This window comes from Carcharhinus amblyrhynchos, chromosome 14, assembly GCF_965287045.1.
Source record: "Carcharhinus amblyrhynchos chromosome 14, sCarAmb.v2.hapA, whole genome shotgun sequence".
Classification (NCBI taxonomy): domain Eukaryota; kingdom Metazoa; phylum Chordata; class Chondrichthyes; order Carcharhiniformes; family Carcharhinidae; genus Carcharhinus; species Carcharhinus amblyrhynchos.
Window position 1 is genome coordinate 59,476,102 of NC_137337.1, and position 22,124 is coordinate 59,498,225.

At 44.1% G+C, this 22,124-nt stretch overlaps 1 protein-coding gene across 1 annotated transcript in view; it reads left to right on the plus strand.

The window, feature by feature from the left end:
* znf106a (zinc finger protein 106a) overlaps positions 1–22,124 on the plus strand; it is a 62,611-nt gene that overhangs the window by 19,271 nt on the left and 21,216 nt on the right. Inside the window, exons 4-12 of the mRNA XM_080202958.1 lie at positions 3,621–5,822; positions 6,621–7,305; positions 7,841–7,910; positions 11,155–11,309; positions 12,357–12,417; positions 13,596–13,943; positions 15,822–16,623; positions 21,144–21,199; positions 21,464–21,609. Coding sequence (XP_080059084.1) covers positions 3,621–5,822; positions 6,621–7,305; positions 7,841–7,910; positions 11,155–11,309; positions 12,357–12,417; positions 13,596–13,943; positions 15,822–16,623; positions 21,144–21,199; positions 21,464–21,609 — 4,525 coding nt within the window. The remainder of the gene's footprint in view (positions 1–3,620; positions 5,823–6,620; positions 7,306–7,840; positions 7,911–11,154; positions 11,310–12,356; positions 12,418–13,595; positions 13,944–15,821; positions 16,624–21,143; positions 21,200–21,463; positions 21,610–22,124) is intronic.

Consider the following 22,124-nt stretch of genomic DNA (forward strand, 5'->3'; position numbering starts at 1 on the left):
ATTTTGCCACATCTTTTTCAATCCTTTTCTACATTTTATCTCAAGCCATTTCAAAGTCTCTCCTAACTTTTCCTCCTCAACTTGATGCTTCAATATCACGTTTAAACTCACAAGCAGAGTTTCTAACTTTTCTGGCACATCTTTTGTAGAAATATCAATGTCAGCAGGTTCACAAAGAGTAATTGGTACATTTGAATCCTTGTTGTGGGCTTTTACTTGTCAAACCTTAGTTTCAATAACCTTGGAGGTACTCCTGAAACCACTAGAGATGTCAACGCTATATCCCGAGTCCAGATATTTCTGAACAAAAAAACCTACAATTTCAATAGGCAAATTGGAACACCAATGATAACAGGATTAGTGACAATGTGTGTGACAAATAGGAGGCAATGAAGGGGTGGAGGGAAGTGGTGAAGTCAAGTTGGGTGTTGTCAGCAAACTTATGGAACCTGACTAATTTGTGGAACAGGTTCAAAGAACTAAGTGGCCTAGTTCCTGCTCCTACGGTGTCACTGAAGGGTATCATTTAGATTCAGAATAGAAGCAGGCCGGTGATAGATCTGAAGAAAGTGTTCAAAGTCGTGGAACCTTTTCAGTGGACAAGCAATGAAAGTTTGTTTACACTGGCTAGTGGATCAGTAAAAAGGACATTGTTGTGAATTCCATGAAGATACCCTAAAGGAACCAAACTTCGCAAACAAACCCAATGGACAAAATTGTAGTTTTTAAAACATGTATTTTTTTCCTGCAGATCTGTACCATTGACTTTGGACCCAGCCATTCTTAATTTCTTACTAAGCTTGTTCCTTCCATTTTTCGTCATTTGCTTCAGGTGCTATCTGCTTTGCTACATCTACTTTATGCTTTTTCTACATTTTTAGTTCAAACATTTCAAAGTTCCCTAATTTTTCCTCTTCAGCTTGATGCTCCAATGTCATTTTTAAACTCACAAGCAGAGTTTCAAACTGATCTGGCGCATCTTTTGTAGAAACGTCAAAGTCAGCAGATTCACAAAGAACAATTGGTTCTTTTGAGCCTCTGTTACAAGCTTTTCCTTGTAAAACCTTAGTTTTAGTAACCTTGGCAGGCTTTCCTGAAGTCACTGAAGATGTTGACACTGTATCCCCAGTCCAGACATTTCAGAACAAAAATATCTGCAAATTGGATGACTAACAGTAACAAGATCACATTTAAATTAACTCTGCAAAGGAATGGGTAGATAATTTCCATCGATACCCTGTATCAATACGTCTGAAGTTAGGACTATCTGGTGAGAAATGCATGCCACCTGCTAATATCAGAGACTGTGCTGCCTGTGTATCTTTAAGGATAACAACTAACTTACCTGCCTCACTGGCCAACCCCTCACTAACCACTCTGCCTCCATGCTATCAGTAAATATGTCTATGGTCTTTGATTGTTGGCACCCTGAATAGTGACTTGTGGCTTCTTTCAAAGCACATTGCAGTTCTTTAGTCATTCAAAGCCCTCCTTAGCCATTGTTTTTGCAGCTGTACCTTGTATCCCGAGCAATTTCTCTAGAACTTTGCTCCAATAAATAATTTGTAACCCTTTCATGAATTAACAGGCAAATTGTGTTCTGTGGAAGCTATATATTGTATTTAAAATAGCCAAATACAAAAAAAATCACATTGATTTTTGTAGATACTTGCTTCAGCGTGTATGACACTAATCTCAGCTATAGAGTGCCACAGATCTGTTCTTAAATTCTTTTGTTCACATAGGAGTTAGGCCCAAAATCCCATCTGACAACAACATTATCAGCCCAGAGTTCTAGAGATACAGTCTCCACTGAAAGCACACCCTTCCAGATCCTTCATGGCACTGCTCCCAGAATTGGGCTTTTTGGTTGTCCTCCAGCTGTGCCATGACTTTCTGTCTTGGGTGTCTTACACATCACCCCTAAACTGTTGTTCTGCTTAAAAAAAACCTGAACTTTAAAAACCCTGCCTGTTCCGATTACTGGCTGAAATTGCACTCCTAGTCTTCCATTTTCTAAACCACAAACTGATTTCTCAGAAGCCTGATGTCACAGCAAAGAACTTCAATTTACAACTGCTCTTCCCAGAAACCTGAAGATGCGTATTTTTTATCGATTTGGGATTGCCTCAGTAAATGCATGCTTTGAAACCAGTCAGTGCAGGCAATAGATTGCCTCACTATATAGACTGCAAGGACTAGGTAGAAAATGCCACCGTGGATTTATGGTATTTTAACCCCTGCAGAAACCAATAATTTTTTTTAAAGAAATGCATTTCCCAAATGACCAGCAGAGAGAACTGAAGAATAAGCTTTCACTTTTTAAGACTTTTGCTTCAATAAATAAATATCAAAATTGATAAAACATTAATTTACAACTAATACATCAAATTAAAGAAAAGTGTTAAGTTTTGCATTCAATAACACAAGCAATGTGTCTTAAGAAACACTTTTACTCATAGAGAACTTTACTTTTCCCCACCATTTCAAATAGAGCAGTGAAGACATGTTCTTGGGAGAGGTTAAAATTTTCTCCTACCTGTGTTTCTTCAGCAGCCGTTCTTTGTTCTGAGAGATAAGAACATAAGAAATAAGAGCAGGAGTAGGCCATCTAGCCCTTCAAGCCTGCCACGCCATTCAATAAGATCATGGTTGATCTGAAGTGGATCAGTTCCACTTTCCCGCTTTCTCCCCATAACCCTTAATTCCCTTGTCTGTCAGAAATCTAGCTGCCCACGACTTAAATATATTCAACGAGGCAGCCTCCACCACTTCAATGGGCAGAGAATTCCAGAGATTCACCACCCTTTGAGTGAAGAAGTTCCTCCTCAACTCCGTTCTAAACTGCCCCCCCCTCTTATTTTGAGGCTGTGCCCTCTAGTTCTGATACTGTGGAAAGTGCTAAAATTGGCACCCCCATCTCAATGGCTCCTATTATTTTGAGTTTTTAACCCATAGCAACTGGATTTCATGGGTATTTCTCCAAACTGAGGAGTTTATCAGGAATGCTAATTTTACATTCCGCTCTAGAATTTGCTGTTTTGCTTTGAGTTAAAGGTACATTTTAAAATGATGTCTTATAAAGTCCAGCATTCATGCCATTAGGAAAACTGAGAAGAATGGAACATTTGGTCTTGGGCAAGATTGTAGGTTTGGACAAAAAGTGGATTTTGAGGGTTTTTAATTGAAAGAGTGTAGATGCAGAAGAGTGAATTTATGGAGGGCTGGGCTGAGTTGAAGCAAGTGTTGGTGCTTAGACCACTGGTTAAATGCAGAAAGATGGGGAGCCGCAATCAGTTTGAAAGCTGTGGGGAAGAGAACAAAATGAGGATTGCAATGAATTACAAAATATTACAATTATACTAACTCCAGGGATTTAGACCATGAAATGTACACGTGTTCCTGCTGAGCAGAGATTGTTGATATCATTTAGAGGAGAATTGGAGCAGTATTTGGAAAGGAAAAATAAAATATGCTAGAAAAGAGGCAGGAAATGGCTGAGCATAGATAGCCCCAATTGGAGAACTTGTAAAGGTATGAAAAACAGAATGGCCTCCTTGTGAGCTGTATATTGTATAATTCTATATGGTTGTGTTTTATTTTGGTTTCTGTTCATGTAGAAAGAACGATGCTTCCACACCAGGGAGCCATGCAACAGACAATGACGACAGGCGACATAGGAGGACATGGGAAGATAGACAAGCATACCCCCCTGAATCTACGAGTAAATATAATCAGTCATCACGGCACCATGAAAATGGAGAGCGAAAATGGGATTGGGAGTCACGTGATTACGCGAGTTGCAGATCGAATGGGTTTCAGCATTGTTCTTGGAAGACAAATTCAGGGGGTCCTTCGAACAGACATTCATCAGGCTCAAGGGGATCTCACAACTGGCATTTGAATGGCACAGGAGGCCCACCTAACTGGCATTCTAAACATAACTGGCATTCCAGCGGGTCAGGGGGTGTGGCTAATTGGCACTCTAAAAACCAAGGAGGAACATCCATGTGGAATGCCAATTCCAGCAGCAAGGGCAGCAATCTATCTCATTATACACAAAATCGCTCAAATTCAAGATTCCAGCCTTGCAATAACAACAATTCTGCAGAGAACCTCGATAGAAAGTGGAGTAAAGGGAAAGTGTACAAGTCGAACAAAATGGACAGTAGAAGTGCAAGAGACTGGCATGCCTGGGAGAAAGCACAAAACTGGAGAAAGCCAAATGACAACAGAGGTGATTCAGCGGACATGTGGAACCGGAATGATTACCCTTTCCAGGACTATGGCATGGATTTCACCAGTGATGATGTGCCAAGTCAAGGAATGTTGAGTTTTGTCCAAGAGGGAGAGACACTGAGTAAAGATGATCAGACTGGAGGGAAGAGCTTGAGCCCATCGAGGGATAAGAGGTATCGATGGGCCCCTTACCGATCTCTCAAAACTGCTGAGTTGCCTGTGACGGCCAGGGATCCAGGGAAGAGAAGCAAAAGCAGAAAGGATTCCGGGAGTGGGTATACGTCGCGTCAACTGAAAGATCTTGAAACACAAGATGACAGCAGTGCTGCCTCACCCCCTGAGAAGGTGAATGAAGAACCAAATGACTGTTCAAATTTTCAGAAGCAAGGAGGTGCTTCTGAGAATGTGAACAAAGCAATGGACAATGATGAGGATCAAGTTCCTGTCACACTTCGCACCAAATCATTTCCTCCTCCTGAATGTCCTGTAATTCCAAACTTTAAGAGTCATTTGAGAGAAAAGAAACCAACAGAAAATAGGAAGACCTTGAACAAACCCAACTTGGATGTTTCCAGTTATGCTGCAATGCAGCCAAATGGCACACTTAATTCATCAGCAGCTCAGCCTTCAACACAAACTACCCCAAGTCCAACTGTACAGTCCTCACTGGATATGCCAAACAGTGTCAGTAAATGCCATATGGACAGCAGTTTGAGTGAAGAGCTCAGGCGTGCCAGAGAAGCACTGAGGTGCAGTCAGTCTGAGCACAAACAGCACAGACAGGCAGAGGCTGCGAAATGTGAGCAGCAGGCAAGCTGTAGGCAAACCACAGAGGGTAATGGGGAGAACTGGAAAAATAGCAACAATAACACATCCCACAAGTCACAGCCCACAGCAGCAGATAGAAATCCAGCAAAGGAAGCACCTTTAGGCTGCAGAGAAACGAGTGATGAGGAATTTACTGATATTGCAGAAGAAATAAAGCTGGCTATGCATGTAGAATCTGTCAGCACCTGTTCAGGCCAGGAGCAGCAAAGTTCAAATACGGTGAAACAGAAAATAGCTGTATTATGTACTCAACATACTATGAATTCTGAACTCTCAGCCACAAAAGGTGATTACAAGGCCTTCTTAGCTTCAGGAAATGGTGTTCAATCACCAAGTGACAACTCCTTCACAATGATTGAAACCAAAAGTGACAATGAGATTCAAAGCACTGTACATAGCAAAACCATCGATAATTGCTCTTCTGACTCTGAGCTGCAGAGCGGAAGAGCTCAAAGCTCCAGCCATCTTCTTACTGAACTCAACAAACTCAGACTTCCCACCTCAGTGCAGAGAGATCTGACCCGCCACATCAACGCGAAGTCAAGGCCTGGGACTCATGTCCCTGAACCAAATCTCAACATTGCACGCCGCATTCGAAGCATTGGAAGCCAAAGGAAGAGTGAATCAGAAAAGGAATCTGGCTTGAAGCCAACTTTGCGTCAACTGCTGAATGTGTCACGGCGTCACGTTAACTGGGATCAGGTCATTCAACAGGTTGCTAAGAAGAAACAGGAGCTTGGCAAGGGTTTACCAAGGTCAGTACAGCGAGAAATTATTTTTCTATTGTCTTCAAATAACATGGCAAGCTGTTCCAGTAACTTGTGATCCTGTCTTGGTGATGCACCCTCTGAGAAGGCTGCCCCATTAAGGAAGGCATAGTTCATTATTCATTCTCATCCTTATCCCCAGGTCAAAGGAGTATCAAATTTTGGAAGATGTTAAAGATCATGTTTGCTTCCAAGTTGGGATGAGTTTAAAGTTGAACTTCATTCAGTTGATGACTAATTAATGTGAGGGAGGTGAGGTTCTGCTGGTTGCTTGTTGAGAACAGCATGATGCTTAAAGGTATGAGCTCTGCCTAGTGACCAAATGCTCCAGACAAGAATGATGCTAGTTATTTGAACTATGTCTTCAGATTCTTCACTTGCTTCCCAAAGTTAACTTGCCATTCAGTAGAAGGTCAGTAGGGCAGGTTCAAACTGCTGTTGAGTACGGGTCAGGATCTCCTCCCCTAACTAGATATGCCTCTCTCTCTTACCACATGCTCACTTTCTTTTTCTTCTTCCACCCCCTCTCTCTTCCCCTCTATTTCCCTTCTATTTTTTCCTATACACTCGCCCGCTGCCTGTGTCTTCATTGTGCCTCCCCCTCTTCCATCCGACCCTTCTTTGTCTCGTCCCAACTATTGTCCCCAGTACCGTATATTGATCCCAAATCCACAATTGTTTTCTGATTCCCTTCTTGTGGGGGAGAGTTGGAAGGGGCAGTGGATGTGATGATTTATGCTGTACGTGGCCACTGATCGTGTTTTTACAATATGATCCTTTTTTCAGGTTTGGGATTGAGATGGTTCCCTCTGTGCAGACTGGTCTGGAAGCTCTGGAGCTGGATGAGGATGAAAACTTATCCTCTCTGGAAGGTTTTCAGTGGGAAGGGATCTCCATCATGTCAGCTGGAACCACCCGGAAGCGCAGCCTCTCTGAAAGCAGTGTGGTCACGGACAGACGGTCGATTTACAGCCTGTTTGGTGATGGGACAAAAGATTTGGAGGTGTGCAAAGGCAATGAATGTTCTCCCAGCATTCCAAACAGTCAAGTACCTTCAGGACCAAATTCATCGGCCTCCCATGAGAAAACAGCCACCCGTGACAACCCTGTCTCCTCCAAGGCATTCCAGTTTGGTAGCACTGGCGATAGCTCACTGCCTGACACCAGCTCCTCAACTCAGGAGCCTCTCCCTGTGAAGACCGAATGGGACTCAAACGCACCTGTAGCATTTGAGAGTATTTCCACAGTAAACAGCGGACCAGGAAAGAAGTGCCTCATTCCCACCAGTGATGGGTCCTGTGAGCAAAGCACTCTTGAAGCAGATGAGGAGCCCAAGGTGTTTGCCCAGCAGATTTCTTCAGGTGCAGTGCAAGGTCCGAACACGGCAGATGGTGCAACTGATAGCAGCTACACATCTGGGGGTGAACTCCATGACGCTCAGGCCTTGGGGAAGAAAAGAAGAGCAACAACTGTAAGTGACTAATTCGATGCTGCATCATTACATTAGATAGAATTACATTGAGTGTATAGCATAAAAGCAAATAGACATGGACCAGTTGTACCAAACAGTTTTTTTTTAATCTCTACATGAGCCTTCTGCCGCCCTTCTGTCATTTCACCCTATCAGCAAACCTGTTGTTTTGTGTTTATGTTTATCTATCTTTCCCTTGAGTCTAGCTGTTTGCATCTACTCCAGGTGATCACGAGTTCCACATTCTGACCACTTTCTGGATAGAGATCTTTCTCTTGAATTCCTTATTGATAAATCAGTGACAGGTGAAGATGCACTTCCACTGCTTTCCATTTTAGACATCATCCTATTTGCTTACTCCATGTTTGAACTGTCCAAATGTTCTTCTTAATCACTGTTGTTTGACTGTTATTGCATTTGAATTAATAATCAAGCAAATGAGGAGTCAAATCCAATCATGTGTATGATTAATATGGTGTAGAAAACAATGGGTTGAATGGGCTCTGTGTGATTGATTTTTTTTCTGCTTGTGTAGGATGTTTTGTCTCCAGAAATCCCTTGTTTGGAAAGGAAGAATAAGAGAAGGAAACTCAAAAGCAAAAGAGGTAAGTAAATGGCTCTTCTGGATTAATTGTGATTGAAATATATGGATGCACATCTGGTGATTCTGCTGTAAGCCTGAGGACACTTGAATCCTCCATCCAATTCCACGATGTTGTTGTGCTGAGTTCTTTTCCGCTGTGTGAGCCGTTAGTGGCAAGATCTTGTCCCTATCACCCCTAACTCCTACCTACCCCACTTAAGCAGTTCATGATGAGCTCTTCTCCAAGCTTTATTTATATTTACGTTCAGTCTGCAAACATGATTCTGACCTCGGGCTACCTTGCTATTTTACTTCTCCAGACCACACTAGCTTTTCTGTCCTCAGCCTCCTGCAGTGAAGCTCCACAGAAACGCGAAGAACAAGACCTCATATTTTAATGAGAGACTTTTGCAGCTTTCTGACTCAACCATAGTCATATAATGGCTGGTCCTGCTTTTTTTAAACTGTGGTTTTGCTGTTGCCTTTTAAAACTTCTTAAGACATATCTTTATTTCTTTATTTGTGGTGTAACCCTCCCTTTTGCATTGTGCCACCATTCTTTTGTCATTCAAATGCTTTTGCCTTCCACCCTACTGCAGAACTTTCCACCTGGTCTTTGTCCCACCATATGGAGATGCCAGCATTGGACTGGAGTAAGCACAGTAAGAAATCTCTCAACTCCAGGTTAAAGTTCGACAGGTTTATTTGGTAGCAGAAGTTTTCAGAGTATCGCTCCTTCTTCAGGTGAGTGAAGAGATGTGTTCGCAAACAGGGCATATATAGACACAAACTCAATTTACAAGATAATGGTTGGAATGTGAATCTTTACAGGTAATCAAGTCTTAAAGGTACTGACAGTGTAAGTGGAGAGAGGGTTAAGCACAGATTAAAGAGGTATGTATTGTCTCCAGCCAAGACAGTTAGTAAGATTTTGCACGCCCAGGCAAATCATGGGGGTTACAGATAGTGTGACATGAACCCAAGATCCCGGTTGAGGCTGTCCTCGTGAGTGCGAAACTTGGCTGTCAGTTTCTGTTCAGCGATTCTGCATTGTGTGTCATGAAGGTTGCCTTGGAGAACGCTTTCCCGAAGATCAGAGGCTAAATGCTGTGACTGCTGAAGTGTTCCCAGACAGGAAGAGAACACTCCTGCCTGGTGATTGTCGAGCAGTGTTCGTTCATCTGTTGTCATAGCGTCTGCATGGTCTCCTCAATGTACCATGACTCGGGACATTCTTTCCTGCAGTGTATCAGGTAGATGACGTTGGCTGATTTGCAAGAGTATGTACTGTGTACCTGGTGGATGGTGTTCCCACGTGAGATGATGGCATCCGTGTTGATGATCTGGCACATCTTGCAGAGGTTGCTGTGGCAGGGTTGTATGGTGTCATGGTCACTGTTCTCCTGAAGGCTGGATAGTTTGCTGCGGACAATGGTCTGTTTGAGATTGTGCGGTTGTTTGAAGGCAAGAAAGGGGGATGTGGGGATGGCCTTGGTGAGATTTTCATTGTCATCGATGACATGTTGAAGGCTCCAGAGAAGATGTCGTAGCTTCTCCACGCCGGGGGAGTACTGGACGATGAAGGGTACTCTGTCCGCCATGTCCCGTGTTTGTCTTCTGAGGAGGTCGATGCGGTTTTTCGCTGTGGCTCATCGGTCGACAATTCCAATGTGCCACAGCGAAAATCCGCACCGACCTCCTCAGAAGACAAACACGGGACATGGCGGACAGAGTACCCTTCATCGTCCAGTACTTCCCCAGAGCAGTGAAACTACGACATCTTCTCCGGCGCCTCCAACCTGCCATCAATGAAGATGAACATCTCGCCAAGGCCATCCCCACATCCCCCTTTCTTGCCTTCAAACAACCATACAATCTCAAACAGATCATTGTCCACAGCAAACTATCCAGCTTCAGGAGAATAGTGACCACAACATCTCACAACCCTGCCACAGTAACCTCTGCAAGACACGTCGGATCATCGACACAGATGCCATCATCTCACGTGAGAACACCATCCACTAGGTACATGGTACATACTCTTGCAACTTGGCCAATGTTGTCTACCTGATACGCTACAGGAAAGGATGTCCCGAGTCATGGTACACTGAGGAGACCATGCAGGCACTTCGACAACAGATGAATGAACACCACTCAACAGTCATCAGGCAGGAGTGTTCTCTTCCTGTCGGGGAACACTTCAACAGTCATTCAACCTCTGATCTTCAGGTAAGCATTCTCCGAGGCGGCCTTCACGACACAGAACAACACAGAATTGCTGAGCAGAAATTGATGGCCAAGTTCCGCACACGGGGGTGGCCTCGACCAGGATCTTGGGTTCATGTCACACTATCTATAACCCCCTCGACTTGCCTGGGCTTGCAAAATCTCCCTAGCTGTCCTGGCTGGAAACAGTACACACCTCTTTAACCTGTGCTTAACCCTCTCTGCACCCACATTGTCTGTACCTTTTAAGACTTGATTACCTGTAAAGACTCTCATTCCAACCATTATTTTGTAAATTGAGTTTGTGTCTTTATATATCCTGTTTGTGAACACAACTCCTCACTCACCTGAAGAAGGAGTGATACTCCGAAAGCTTGTGCTACCAAATAAACTTGTTGGACTTTAATCTGATGTTGTGAGACTTCTTACTTTGTCCCACCCCCAAACCTTTTCCGGGGCCTCCCCTCCTCTAAACATGCTTAAAATCATCTCTAACTTGCTTTTCAGCCTAAAAATCATCATTTTCCCTTTACCATTACTGCCTCACCTGCTGAATATTTCCTGCATTTCATCTCTTTATTTCAGATTTCCAACCTCTGGGGTATTTTGATTTTGGACTAGCAGCTCATACATACCACTGTCTGTTTGGTAATATGCAGCAGGCCAGCATCTGAAAGCAAAATGAGAGGCTCGCAATTCAAAGCCTTAGAAATATGGAATTTTACAGTACGGAAGGAGGCCATTTGAGCCATCATGCCTATGTCCCTCTCTCTGAAAAAGGTATCCCCTCTCTCCCATTTCCACGCTGACTCACCATCTGGTTAAACATGACAAAGCAGTTGGTTCCAGTGTCTAATGGATTTCACAAAGATTTATACAGCCAAACGTGGTACAATGTTCCATCTATTGGAGCCATTGGACATCAAGCGGATAACTCCGATTTGTCCAGTGTTTGATCTTTTTCTTACCTCAGCAAGGTGTATGTCATGTTAATGTGGGCAAGTGGGTCAGGACCCAACATGTCAATTGTCTGATTCCAGAGAGGTGCCAGGTGGACCAGTTGCTGAACATTTCGCTGCGGGAGGATGAGTTGAACCAGACATTGCAAGGGTTGGATGGTAACCTGCTGCAGGCACGTGCTGCACTTCAAGCTGCTTACATCGAAGTTCAAAAGCTGTTGGTTCTCAAACAACAGGTACTTTTACGATGATGTCTTTAAACAAAGTCGTTTCTCAGTTAAACAGAATGTGATATTTGGTGAGGTCTGAGAGGTATTGATGGGATATAATATTTCATAGTACAGATTTGGGGTGGTTCGATGCTTGATAACAGAAATAGTGGGATAGGGCACTTGATAGCAGATATGGTGGGGTATTACACCTGATAGTAGATGGGATATGACATTTGATAGCAGATAAGGTGGGATATGATATATAAGGATGTCAGGGGTAGGTTCTTTACCGAGAGGGTGGTGAGGGATTGGAATGCCCTGCCTGCTGCGGTTGTAAATGCGCCTAGTTTGGGGGCGTTTAAGAGATCCGTGGATAGGTTTATGGACGAAAAGGGATTGGTTTAGGTTAGTGGGTCATTGTTTTTTAACTGGTCGGCGCAACATCGTGGGCCGAAGGGCCTGTTCTGCACTGTAATGTTCTATGTTCTATGATGCTTGATAGAAGATACAGTGGGATTTGACACTTGATAGCAGCCTTTTGTTCTCTACCTCCTCCCTCCCTGGTACCCTGCTACGCTCAGATTCTGGCCTAATGGTTCCTGCCTGCTCCCTTGCTTTGCCCCACTTTGTGATTGTCTAACATCTGCCAAAATTACCACACCCCCACCAGCCTTCGGAGCTACTAGGGAAATAAACAAGCTCTTTTTAGCAATGCTTATACTCTTAAGAATAAATTGTATAAACTTCTCTAACCAAGTTTTAAAACCTGAACTATTTGAAGCCCTTATTCATTTCAATCCTTTGATAATATAGAAATATATTTTAAATTTAATTACATAATTGTGGGTGACTCCTCAACTCCTCTCTGAAATGGCCTAGCAAGCCGTACAATTCAAGGGTATTTGTGGGTGGATAACAAATGCTGACCTTGCCAGTGACACCCAAATCCCGTGAGAGAATTTTAAAAAGCGATACTCCTGAACTGTAAGTTCTTTGGTGCTTTGTGTTCACAACATTCTGAACACTAGATGTTGCTGTTTCTCATTGCATCCGTTTTTGTCTTCTGCACAGATTACCCTCGAGATGAGTACACTGAGGAGCAAGAGAATTGAAATCCTTCAGGGGCTGCAAGGTATATCTCAAAGATATTCTCAGTCAGAAGGCTCAGGAATAGTGCTTGGGCTAATAGCAGTGTTGTTAGGAGAGGGATGGATGGGGAGGCATGGGCGGGGACATTAGGAGAAGGATAGATGGGAGCGGAGGGGTCTTAAGAGGTATGTAGTGGGGGGATTGTTTGTTGGGCGTGGTGTGGCGGGGGGGGCGCTAGGTGTGTGGTTGTGGTGAGGCAGGGGTGGGGGTTGCTGGTTGGGCGTGGGGGTGAGGCAGGGAAGGGGGTTGCTGGTTGGGGGGTGAGGCAGGGTTTGAGAATTGCTGGTTGGGGGGTGAGGCAGGGGTGGGTGTTGCTGGTTGATGGATGGAGGTGGGGTGAGGGGCGGAGATGGTTGGTGGGGGATGGGTGAGGCAAGGATGAGGTTGATGGGGGGTGGGTGAGGCAGTGTTGAGGGTTGCTGGTTAGTGGGGGGGAGCGTTGAGGTGGGGGTGGGCGTTGCTGGTTGGCGATGAGGTTGAGGTTTGCTGATTGGAGCTGGGCCACGTGGGGGTGTTGGTTTAGGAGATAGCCAATGGAGGCTGATTAGGTAAAAGCTGAGGGGGGGCAGAGACAGTGCTGATTAGGGGAGGGTCAGTTGGGAGGACTGTTTTAAGAGTCAGGCGGTGGTAAATGGGATGGATAGGATAGAGGTGGAAAGACTCTTCCCGCTCAAAAAAGACAGTAGGACTAGGGGGCACAGCCTCAAGATAAAGGGGGGGCGGTTCAGAACGGAGTTGAGGAGGAACTTCTTCACTCAAAGGGTGGTGAATCTCTGGAATTCTCTGCCCGTTGAAGTGGTGGAGGCTGCCTCGCTAAATATTTTTAAGAAGCGGGTTGATGGGTTTTTGATAAGAGAGGGGATTAAGGGTTATGGGGAGAGGGCGGGAAAGTGGAACTGAGCCACGACAGATCAGCCATGATCTTATTGAATGGCGGGGCAGGCTCGAAGGGCCAGATGGCCTACTCCTGCTCCTATTTCTTATGTTCTTATGTTCTTATGGGGGGGAAGCTGGCTAGGCAGGTGGTGGTGGGGTGGGCAGGCAGAACAGAACTATTGTTCATGATGTTTCTACCTGTTTTCATTCAAGTTGCTGTACTCTGTCTCTGATCTGTGCACCTCAGTTGGTGCATTTCTGACCAAATTATTTTGTTATCTGCAGAATCCTATGATCCTCCTGGGGAGCGACAGCCGGCCAGCCCAGCATTTGAGAGCAACAGCAGCAAGCCACAAGGTGGCATGACTGAGCTCACTTTCCAGGCTCCATTCTCTTCATCCTTATTGAATAACATGTCTCCCAGCCCCAGCACCACCTCCACCTCCCAGCCGCCTACCAACATCGAAATATCCCCTGCTTTCCGTACTCCGGTGGAGAAACCCCTTCCCACCATGGCGGACAATTCCATTAAACAGGAGCCCATCTCTCCAGAAAGAGCAGAACATGGGAATGAGAGAAATCCTTGGGTGCCGAGTGACCGCCTGCACTCCACTTCAGGAGCCCAGAGCAAAGGTACATAGATAAAAGTGAGAATTAATGCAGCACATCTACTGTTTGGGCATTGTATTTGCCACGTCACTGGCATTACAAAGCCAGTTAAGTACTTAGTCCACTCACTGTGATGTGGGGAATATGGCAGACAGTTTGTGCACAATAAAATTCCACAAATAGCAATGAGATAAATGAATGGATGATCTGGTTGTGATATTGATTAAGGGATAAATATTGGCCAAGGCATTGTCAAAACCTCCCCCTGCGAAATAGTGCTGTAGGATCTTTATTAAAATAACTAAGAATTGTGTATAATTCAATTAGATCTCATCTCATTCTTCTGTTCTAGAGAATATAGACCTAGTCTACACAAATCCTCACTTGAGAGGGTAGGCAGATCTCCCTGTAATGTCTCTGAATCCTTTCCCTAAGCTGCCTCCTCCTCTTCATCCTTCTTACTTGAAGATGCTCCTTTAAAACTACCACAGTCCTAATCTTTCCAAGGTGATTTGGTGCCAGTATATGTTAATGTTCATGTGTTTTTTTTTTAAAAATGGATGTTAAAAGCACCTTGAGATGCTTTACCACGTTAAAGATAGTAAAAGAATTTGTGTTAGGTGGTAAACCCTTCAAGTAGAAAGAATTGCACTCCTCTGTATATCAAGGGCTGTCACTTAGCACCTCTCCTACCTCTCTGATCCTTCCTTAACCTTCCGCTTCATGTAACCTCCCCAGCATTGTATTCATGTCCATCCCCTTGACCATGTCATCTCAGGTGATCTCAGTAATTTCATCGTACTAGTCACAGATAACGTCATCTCTGATCATTTCCAATCTCCACTCTCTCTCTTCCTCACCCAAACCATCTCTTTTTCTCCCTGGAAAAAAATATCACCCTACTTATTTGTTGAACTGCATCTCACTTCTTCTTTTGATGTCATTATCTCAAGTTAAACCATTACACTCTCTCTCACCCTGGCAGTTTTCTCTGGTCCAAGCCTAATCTCCACTTAAGTCCATGGAAAACAGACTTGGAAAATTATGACAGATGACTGGTTTAGTCATCACCGTCAGATTTAACTGGACTATATAAAGCGCTTTTGGATCCTGCTTTCATCTGCTAAGACTGTTCATTATTCCAGGATCATCCTGAAATGCAAGATCACCCTGGCTTCTTTTCTGTACTGCAAACTGTCCCCTTCTCCCCTTTGTTTTCCACCCTTGCCTCCAACAATCAGCACAAGGAGGTATGAACTTCTTTGAGACTATAGTTGAGACCCTCTGATCAACCTATCATGTCCCTTCCTTCTACTAAGCCACTGAGTCAATCTTCCTATTAATTTTCCCTTCCCTAACCATGAGCTTGCATCTTTCTCTTAATTTCTGTTATATCCTCTCTCAAGCCCCCTTCAGTCTTGTCCATGAAACCCAACTCCTGCTCCCTCAATTCTCTATTTTCAGGTGCAATTCCGTTTCTGCCTCTTGATCGTGCTTTCCTCCTTTAAGACACACTTTTAAACCTATCTCTTTGACAAAACCTTTGGTCATCTGACATAAAATCTCCTAATGTGGCTTAGTGTCATAATTTGTATTATAATCCTCTTTTACAGCACGTTGGGGTGTTTGATAAATTGCTGGAGGGTGTGCAAGTGATTCCTCCCGCTTTTCTGGACAGTATTTATTCATCAACAAACATCATTACTATACTGTTCTAGTCTTTATCTCATTTGTAAGAGTTCCTGTGCACGATTTAGACAAAGTGCCGACATGTATCATTGGCTGTAAAGCACTTTGGGACGTCCTGATGTGTAAAGCCACAGTATAAATGCAAGTTTTTGTTAGATGATCTCTTACATTTAGTATATTTTGGCTAATGGATGCACCCTTTGTTTCCTGTAGGTGAAGTCAGATCCACAGGGTTCCCGACCATTACATTACCGCTGTCTCTCCAGCATCTGGCTGATGGCTTTGCACCACTGGGTACTGGGGGGACTCATGTGGTTGCAGATCACACCCGAGGTGGGTCTGAGGAGGCTCTCAGAGCTACTCCTCCAGCATTCGGACTGCGGTCAGGAGGTGAGACTGTGGCACCCCAGGAAAGAAAGTTATTTATTCTTCCAGAAAAACCTGACCCATTGTCAGCCAGCAGGTGCCAGAAGGATTCAAGGCTTCCTGAGAAGGCCCTTAAGAACCGGGCAGGCGAACAGGTGGTTGAGTCATCCTTGACTCCCTCAGAAAGCAAAGGCGTAAAGAAGAAAAAGAAATTCAGGAAGAAGAAATCTCCCCGGGTGGAGCCCACAAGTGAGAACAGCGACACCGAGCAAGATAGCGAGCAATTTCGACCTGCTCGCAAGTTGAAAAACAAAAGGATACCAAAGGGAAAGGTCACAACCTCAACCTGCCAAGGGTCAGAGGGCACCCCAGTACCCAAGGAAAAGGGCAGACCTAAAGGGGGAAGTGAAATGGCAAGCGCCTGCACAGACAGTGATTTCTCTGTGGAGCTGGTGGAAGTTGCCAAACCCCAGTTAGAGGTGGTTGACATCGAATCTCTGGAATCAGCTAACGAGCAGCCTGACAGCCCATCCAAGAGGGAGCAACTGATTCCACATCGCTGCACCACTGACCCACCCAAAGCAGGTTATAATGAGGTAACTTCAACCAGCGAGATGGGGACAAGCTGTGCCAGCATAATCACGAAGAGGTGAGACTCAGTGGTTTGAAGAGTGGATCTGGCAATCCCCTCAATTTTATAATTCTCATCTTTGTCTTCAAATTACTCCACGTGAAATTTCTTTTAGCCTCACAATCCTTTGAGATGTCTGTACACATCCAATACGATTTTAATCGCTCCACTATTGGTGGTCACACCTTAAGCTGCCAGGGCAACAGGGTGGCACAAAGGTTAACACCTCAGCCTCACAGTGCCAGGGACCCGTGTTCGATTCTGGGTAAGGTGCTCTTTCGGGAGTCAGTACAGACTGTCGGCCAAATGGTCTCCTTCTGCACGATAGGGATTCGATGAAGGCCTTGAGCTCTGGAATTCCCTTGCTAAAATCCTTTTGACACTCTACTTCTCTCTCTCTCTTTCCTCCTTTAAGTACAGCCTCTTGGACCAATTTTTTTCTCATGTCTGAATATCTCCTTGCCTAGCTTGATATCAAATTTTGTTTCATATTATTCTATAATTCTCACCTTTTTACTACATGAAAGACATTATATAAATCTGCAGTGGCCTTTCTGAACAGACTGCAGCCGGAGTCCTCAGACTTGCCTGCTGCCAAGTTGAGTAGAAACGAAAGGGCTCAGCTGTGATACCAAGTAGTAACCTGCCGTCTGCCCCTGTATTGTACAGCTACATGGCTCTTCGGGTAGTTTTGCACCCAGTAGCAGTCAGCGTCTTCAGGAGCAGTGCCCACAGACTCATTTCCATCACCTCAAACTGAGGAACTCTGAAAGGAAAATTGAACTTGTATTAAATAGGGCCTCTCTTGTCATCTAGGCAAACTCAGTCAGTTTGCGAACAAATTAGGCACAAGGGAGCACAAATAGCAATGTGATAATGATGTTAACTGAGTGTTAAGTGACCAACAGGCTTGCTTTGCTCATTTTTTTAATATTACCATTGGGATTTTTTTTAACATCCAGTTGAGAGCGAGATAAGGCCTTTATGTTCTGGAATGGTTCCATCAGATTGGAAAATAATGATTGTGACTATTTAGGAAAGGAGGGAGACAGAAAGTAGAAAACCAGGTCAGTTAGTTTATCCATTGTCATGAAATTGCTGGAATCTATTATTGAGGAGATTATAGCAGAGCACTTAGAAAATCTGTGTCAACATGGGTTTGGAAAAGGGACAGCATATTTGACTAATTTTTGGAGCCCTTTGATGAAGTAACAAGTAAGGTGGATAAAGGGGAACCTGCAGATTTGCTTCACTTAGATATCCACAAGGCATTTGACAAGATGTCAAATCAAAGATAATCATGCAAATAAAGAGCTCAAGGTACAGGGGATAACATATTAGCATGAATAGAGGATTGGTTATCCAATAGGAAGAAAGTAGGCGTAATTTGGTTCTTTTTATGCTGGTGAATGCTACAGGGATCAGTGCTGGTCTTCGATATTTACAATTAACATCATTGACTTAGATGAAGGTTGTTACAGAAGGTTAGGGGGCATGGAGTTGGGGGTAAGGTGTTAGCATGGATAGGGGATTGGCTGTCAAATAGGAGGCAGAGAGTGGGTGTCAATGGGTGCTATTCGGATTGGCGGTTGGTGACTAGTGGAGTGCCACAGGGATCGGTGCTGGGGCCTCAGCTATTTACCATTTATATAGATGATCTGGAGGAGGGAGCCAAGTGTAAGGTGTCGAAATTTGCTGATGACGCAAAGATAAGTGGAACAGCAAATTGTGCAGAGGGTGTAGAAAGTCTGCAGAGGGATCTGGATAGGCTGAGCGAGTGGGCGAGGATCTGGCAGATGGAATACAATGTTGGCAAGTGTGAGGTTATCCACTTTGGTAGGAATAATAGTAGGAAGGACTACTACTTGCAGGGCGAAAAGCTGCAGCATGCTACGGTGCAGAGGGACCTGGGGGTCCTTGTGAATGAGTCGCAAAAACCCAGCCTACAGGTGCAGCAGGTGGTCAGGAAGGCAAATGGGATGCTGGCCTTCATAGCGAGGGGGATTGAATATAAAAGTAGGGAGGTCTTGCTGCAACAGTACAGGGCACTGGTGAGGGCACAGCTGGAGTACTGTGTGCAGTTTTGGTCGCTGCACTTGCGCAAGGATATTTTGGCCTTGGAGGGAGTGCAGAGGAGGTTCACTAGGCTGATACCGGAGTTGAGGGGATTGAGCTATGAAAAGAGGCTGAATAGACTGGGCTTGTACTCGTTAGAGTTTAGAAGGATGGGGGGGGATCTTATTGAGACGTTTAAGATGATGAAAGGGATGGATAGGATGTGGAGGAACTTCTTCAGTCAAAGGGTGGTGAATCTCTGGAATTCTGTGCCCATTGAAGTGGTGGAGGCTACTTCGCTAAATATATTTAAGACGCGGATAGAAAGGTTTTTGGTAGGCAAGGGGATTAAGGGTTATGGGGAGAAAGTGGGAAAGTGGAACTGAGCCACTTCAGATCAGCCATGATCTTATTGAATGGCGGGGCAGGCTCGAAGGGCTAGATGGCCTACTCCTGCTCCTATTTCTTATGTTCTAGGAATCAAATGTATGGTTGCTAAATTTGCTGGTGTCACAAAGATAGGTGGGAAAGTAACTGGTGAAGAGGGCATAAGGTGTGTCTGCAAAGGAGATAGGTTGTGAGTTGGCAAAAATGTGACAGATGGGGATAAATAGGTGTTTTTCTGGTTGGTGATCAGTGAGTAGCAGTGTGCCTCAAGGATCAGTGTTGGGACTGCAATTGTTTACAATTTACATAGATGATTTGGAGTTGGGGATCAAATGTAGTGTGTCAGAATTCTCATATAACACTAAGATGAACGGCAGAGCAAAGTGTGCAGAGGACACAAAGTCTGCAGAGGGATATAGATAGTGTAAGTGAGTGGACAAAGGTCTAGTAGATGGAGGATAATGTTAGTAAATGTGAGGTCATCAACTTTGGCAGGAATAACAGCAAAATGGATTATCATTTAAATATTAAAATATTGCAGCATGCTGCTGTGCAGAGGGACCTGAGTGTCCTTCTGCATGATTCACAAAAAGTTGGCTTGTGGTGCAGCAGGTAATTAAGAAGGCAAATGGAAATTTTGTCCTTCATTGCTAGAAGGATGGAGTTTAAAAACAGTGAGGTTATGTTGCAGCTGTATAAGGTACTGGTGAGGCCACACCTGGAGTACTGTGTACAGTTTTGGTCTCCTTACTTAAGAAAGAATATACTAGCACTGGAGGGGATTCAGAGGAGAATTCACTGGGTTGATTCTGGAATTGAGAGGGTTGGCTATGAGGCGAGACTGAGTAAACTGGGACTATACTCATTAGAATTTAGAAGAATGAGGGGGGACCTTGTAGAAATACATAAAATTATGAATGGAATAGATAAGCTAGAAGCAGGGAGGCTGTTTCCACTGGTGAGCAAAACTAGAACTAGAGGAGCATCGCCTCAAAATGAGGGGTAGCAGATTTAGGACTGAGTTGAGGAGGAACTTCTTGTGAATGTGTGGAATTCCCTGCCTAGTGAAGCAGTTGAGGCTACCTCATTGAATTTTTGAACAGTAAAGAAATTAAGGGTTATAGTGAGCAGGTGGGTAAGAGGAGTTGAGTCCATAAAAAGTTCAGCCATGATCTTATTGAATAGTGGAACAAGCGTGAGGGGCCAAATGGCCTATTCTTGCTCCTAGTTCTTATGGAGTATAATGTGAGGAAATGTGAACTTGTCCACTTTAGTAAAAAAAAAATAGAAAAGCAGCATTTTATTTAAGTGGAGAAAGATTGCGGAACTCTGTTTCAGAGGGATCTGTGTGTCCTGGTTAATCACATCAGTCACAATAAGCAGACAGGAAAGCAAACTGAATGTTGTCATTAATTGCAAGGAGAATAGAATATAAAAATAGGGATGTTTTGCTATAGTGGTACAGAGTATGGTGATCCTCTGGTTAAGTCACCAGTAAGTAGCTCAACACCAGGTTAATTCACATCATAAGTCACCAGTCACAGACTAATGTCACACAAGCACACAACAAAAACAGAAAAATGCTGGAAAATCTCAGCAGGTCTGACAGCATCTGTGGAGAGAGAATAGAGCAAATGTTTTGAGTCTGGATGACCCTTCTTCAGAGTCAGACGTATCTTAGGAACTCTTGTCCAAAGAATAGTTGACACAGGAGTCATTGGCAGTTTTTAAGGCACAGGGAGGTAACCTGAATAACAAGGGAGTTGAAAGTTATCGCAGTTAGGCAGAATGTGGAATTAAAGCCACCATTGGATCAGCCATGATCTTATTGAATAATGGAGCAGGCGCGAGGGACCAAACGACCTACTCCTCATTCATTTGTTTGTAACACACACTAAAATCCTGCAACTCTGTACTTTTCTCAGTACTGTACTGGAATGTGGATTGTATGTTCAAGTCTCTGATTAGGACTTGAAACCTTAATGTTCAAACTCTGAGGCAAGTGTGCTCATCTCTACACTATGTTCTGTGTAAAGCTGTGATAGTATGTGTCCTCCAGACCGATATTCCATGTTTGTTTTCTTGATTTTGAACAGTGTGGCTGAGACACAGACTCCTGGATCATCGTTGAAGGGATCAAGGAACACATCAGGTATCAAATCCAATGTTTAATTTGAGGACCCTCTAGCTCTGCTCTCCCTCTGCGTCCTCACTCCTCCTCCACCCCCAAAACACCCCTCTCCCTCCCCGCAACAGATAGATTTTCATGCTGGAATGTGGTTACCTCTGCCCAGGTCCATGAATTGATTAAAAAGTGGGAGGCTTGATTAGTTTAATTGTGATGAATTTGACATGCAGACATGTATTGATTCTATATTGTTTCTCAATGTAACTGTTGATACGCCTGTCTTCTTAGAGGTGTCTTCAGATGGCGTGGTGGAAGAAGATCCCACCGAGGGAACCTTCGAGAGTCACCAGGCAGCTGTGAATTCCCTGCTGATATACAATGGTCAGCTCTACACCTGCTCTGCTGATAAAACTGTCCGCGTCCATAATCTGGTGGTAAGAGCTATTCGAAAAGATTTCAATGGGCTGTCTGTTTTTAGACTGAGGACTGACCAATTATTTCATCTTTTTGTTACATGGGATTCTCCTTGCCGATGTTTTAGGATTTTCCCCTATAGTGTTGTGCATTCTCCATTATGGACATAAATGCTTGCTTTTGACTGTGCAGAACAGGTTCACAGTAATACATTGTGCCTGACTGAGGTTGCAGGCTACATGAAGGATTTTAGCTCCAAGATGTGGTTGAAGAAGCTGGGTTATTCTCCTTCAAAGGACCTTTGATCAAGAGTTAAATAGGATTGTGACAGTTTTGGATAGTTGGTGGAATCTGCTTTGATTGTACTTCGCATTTAAGAACATAAGAAATAGGAGCAGGAGTAGGCCATCTAGCCCTTTGAGCCTGCCCCGCCATTCAATAAGATCATGGCTGATCTCAGTTCCACATTCCCGCCCTGTTGTGCAGTGTGGTGTGTTTGATCACTGTTGGCTTGTTAATCCACAAGTACCCTCAC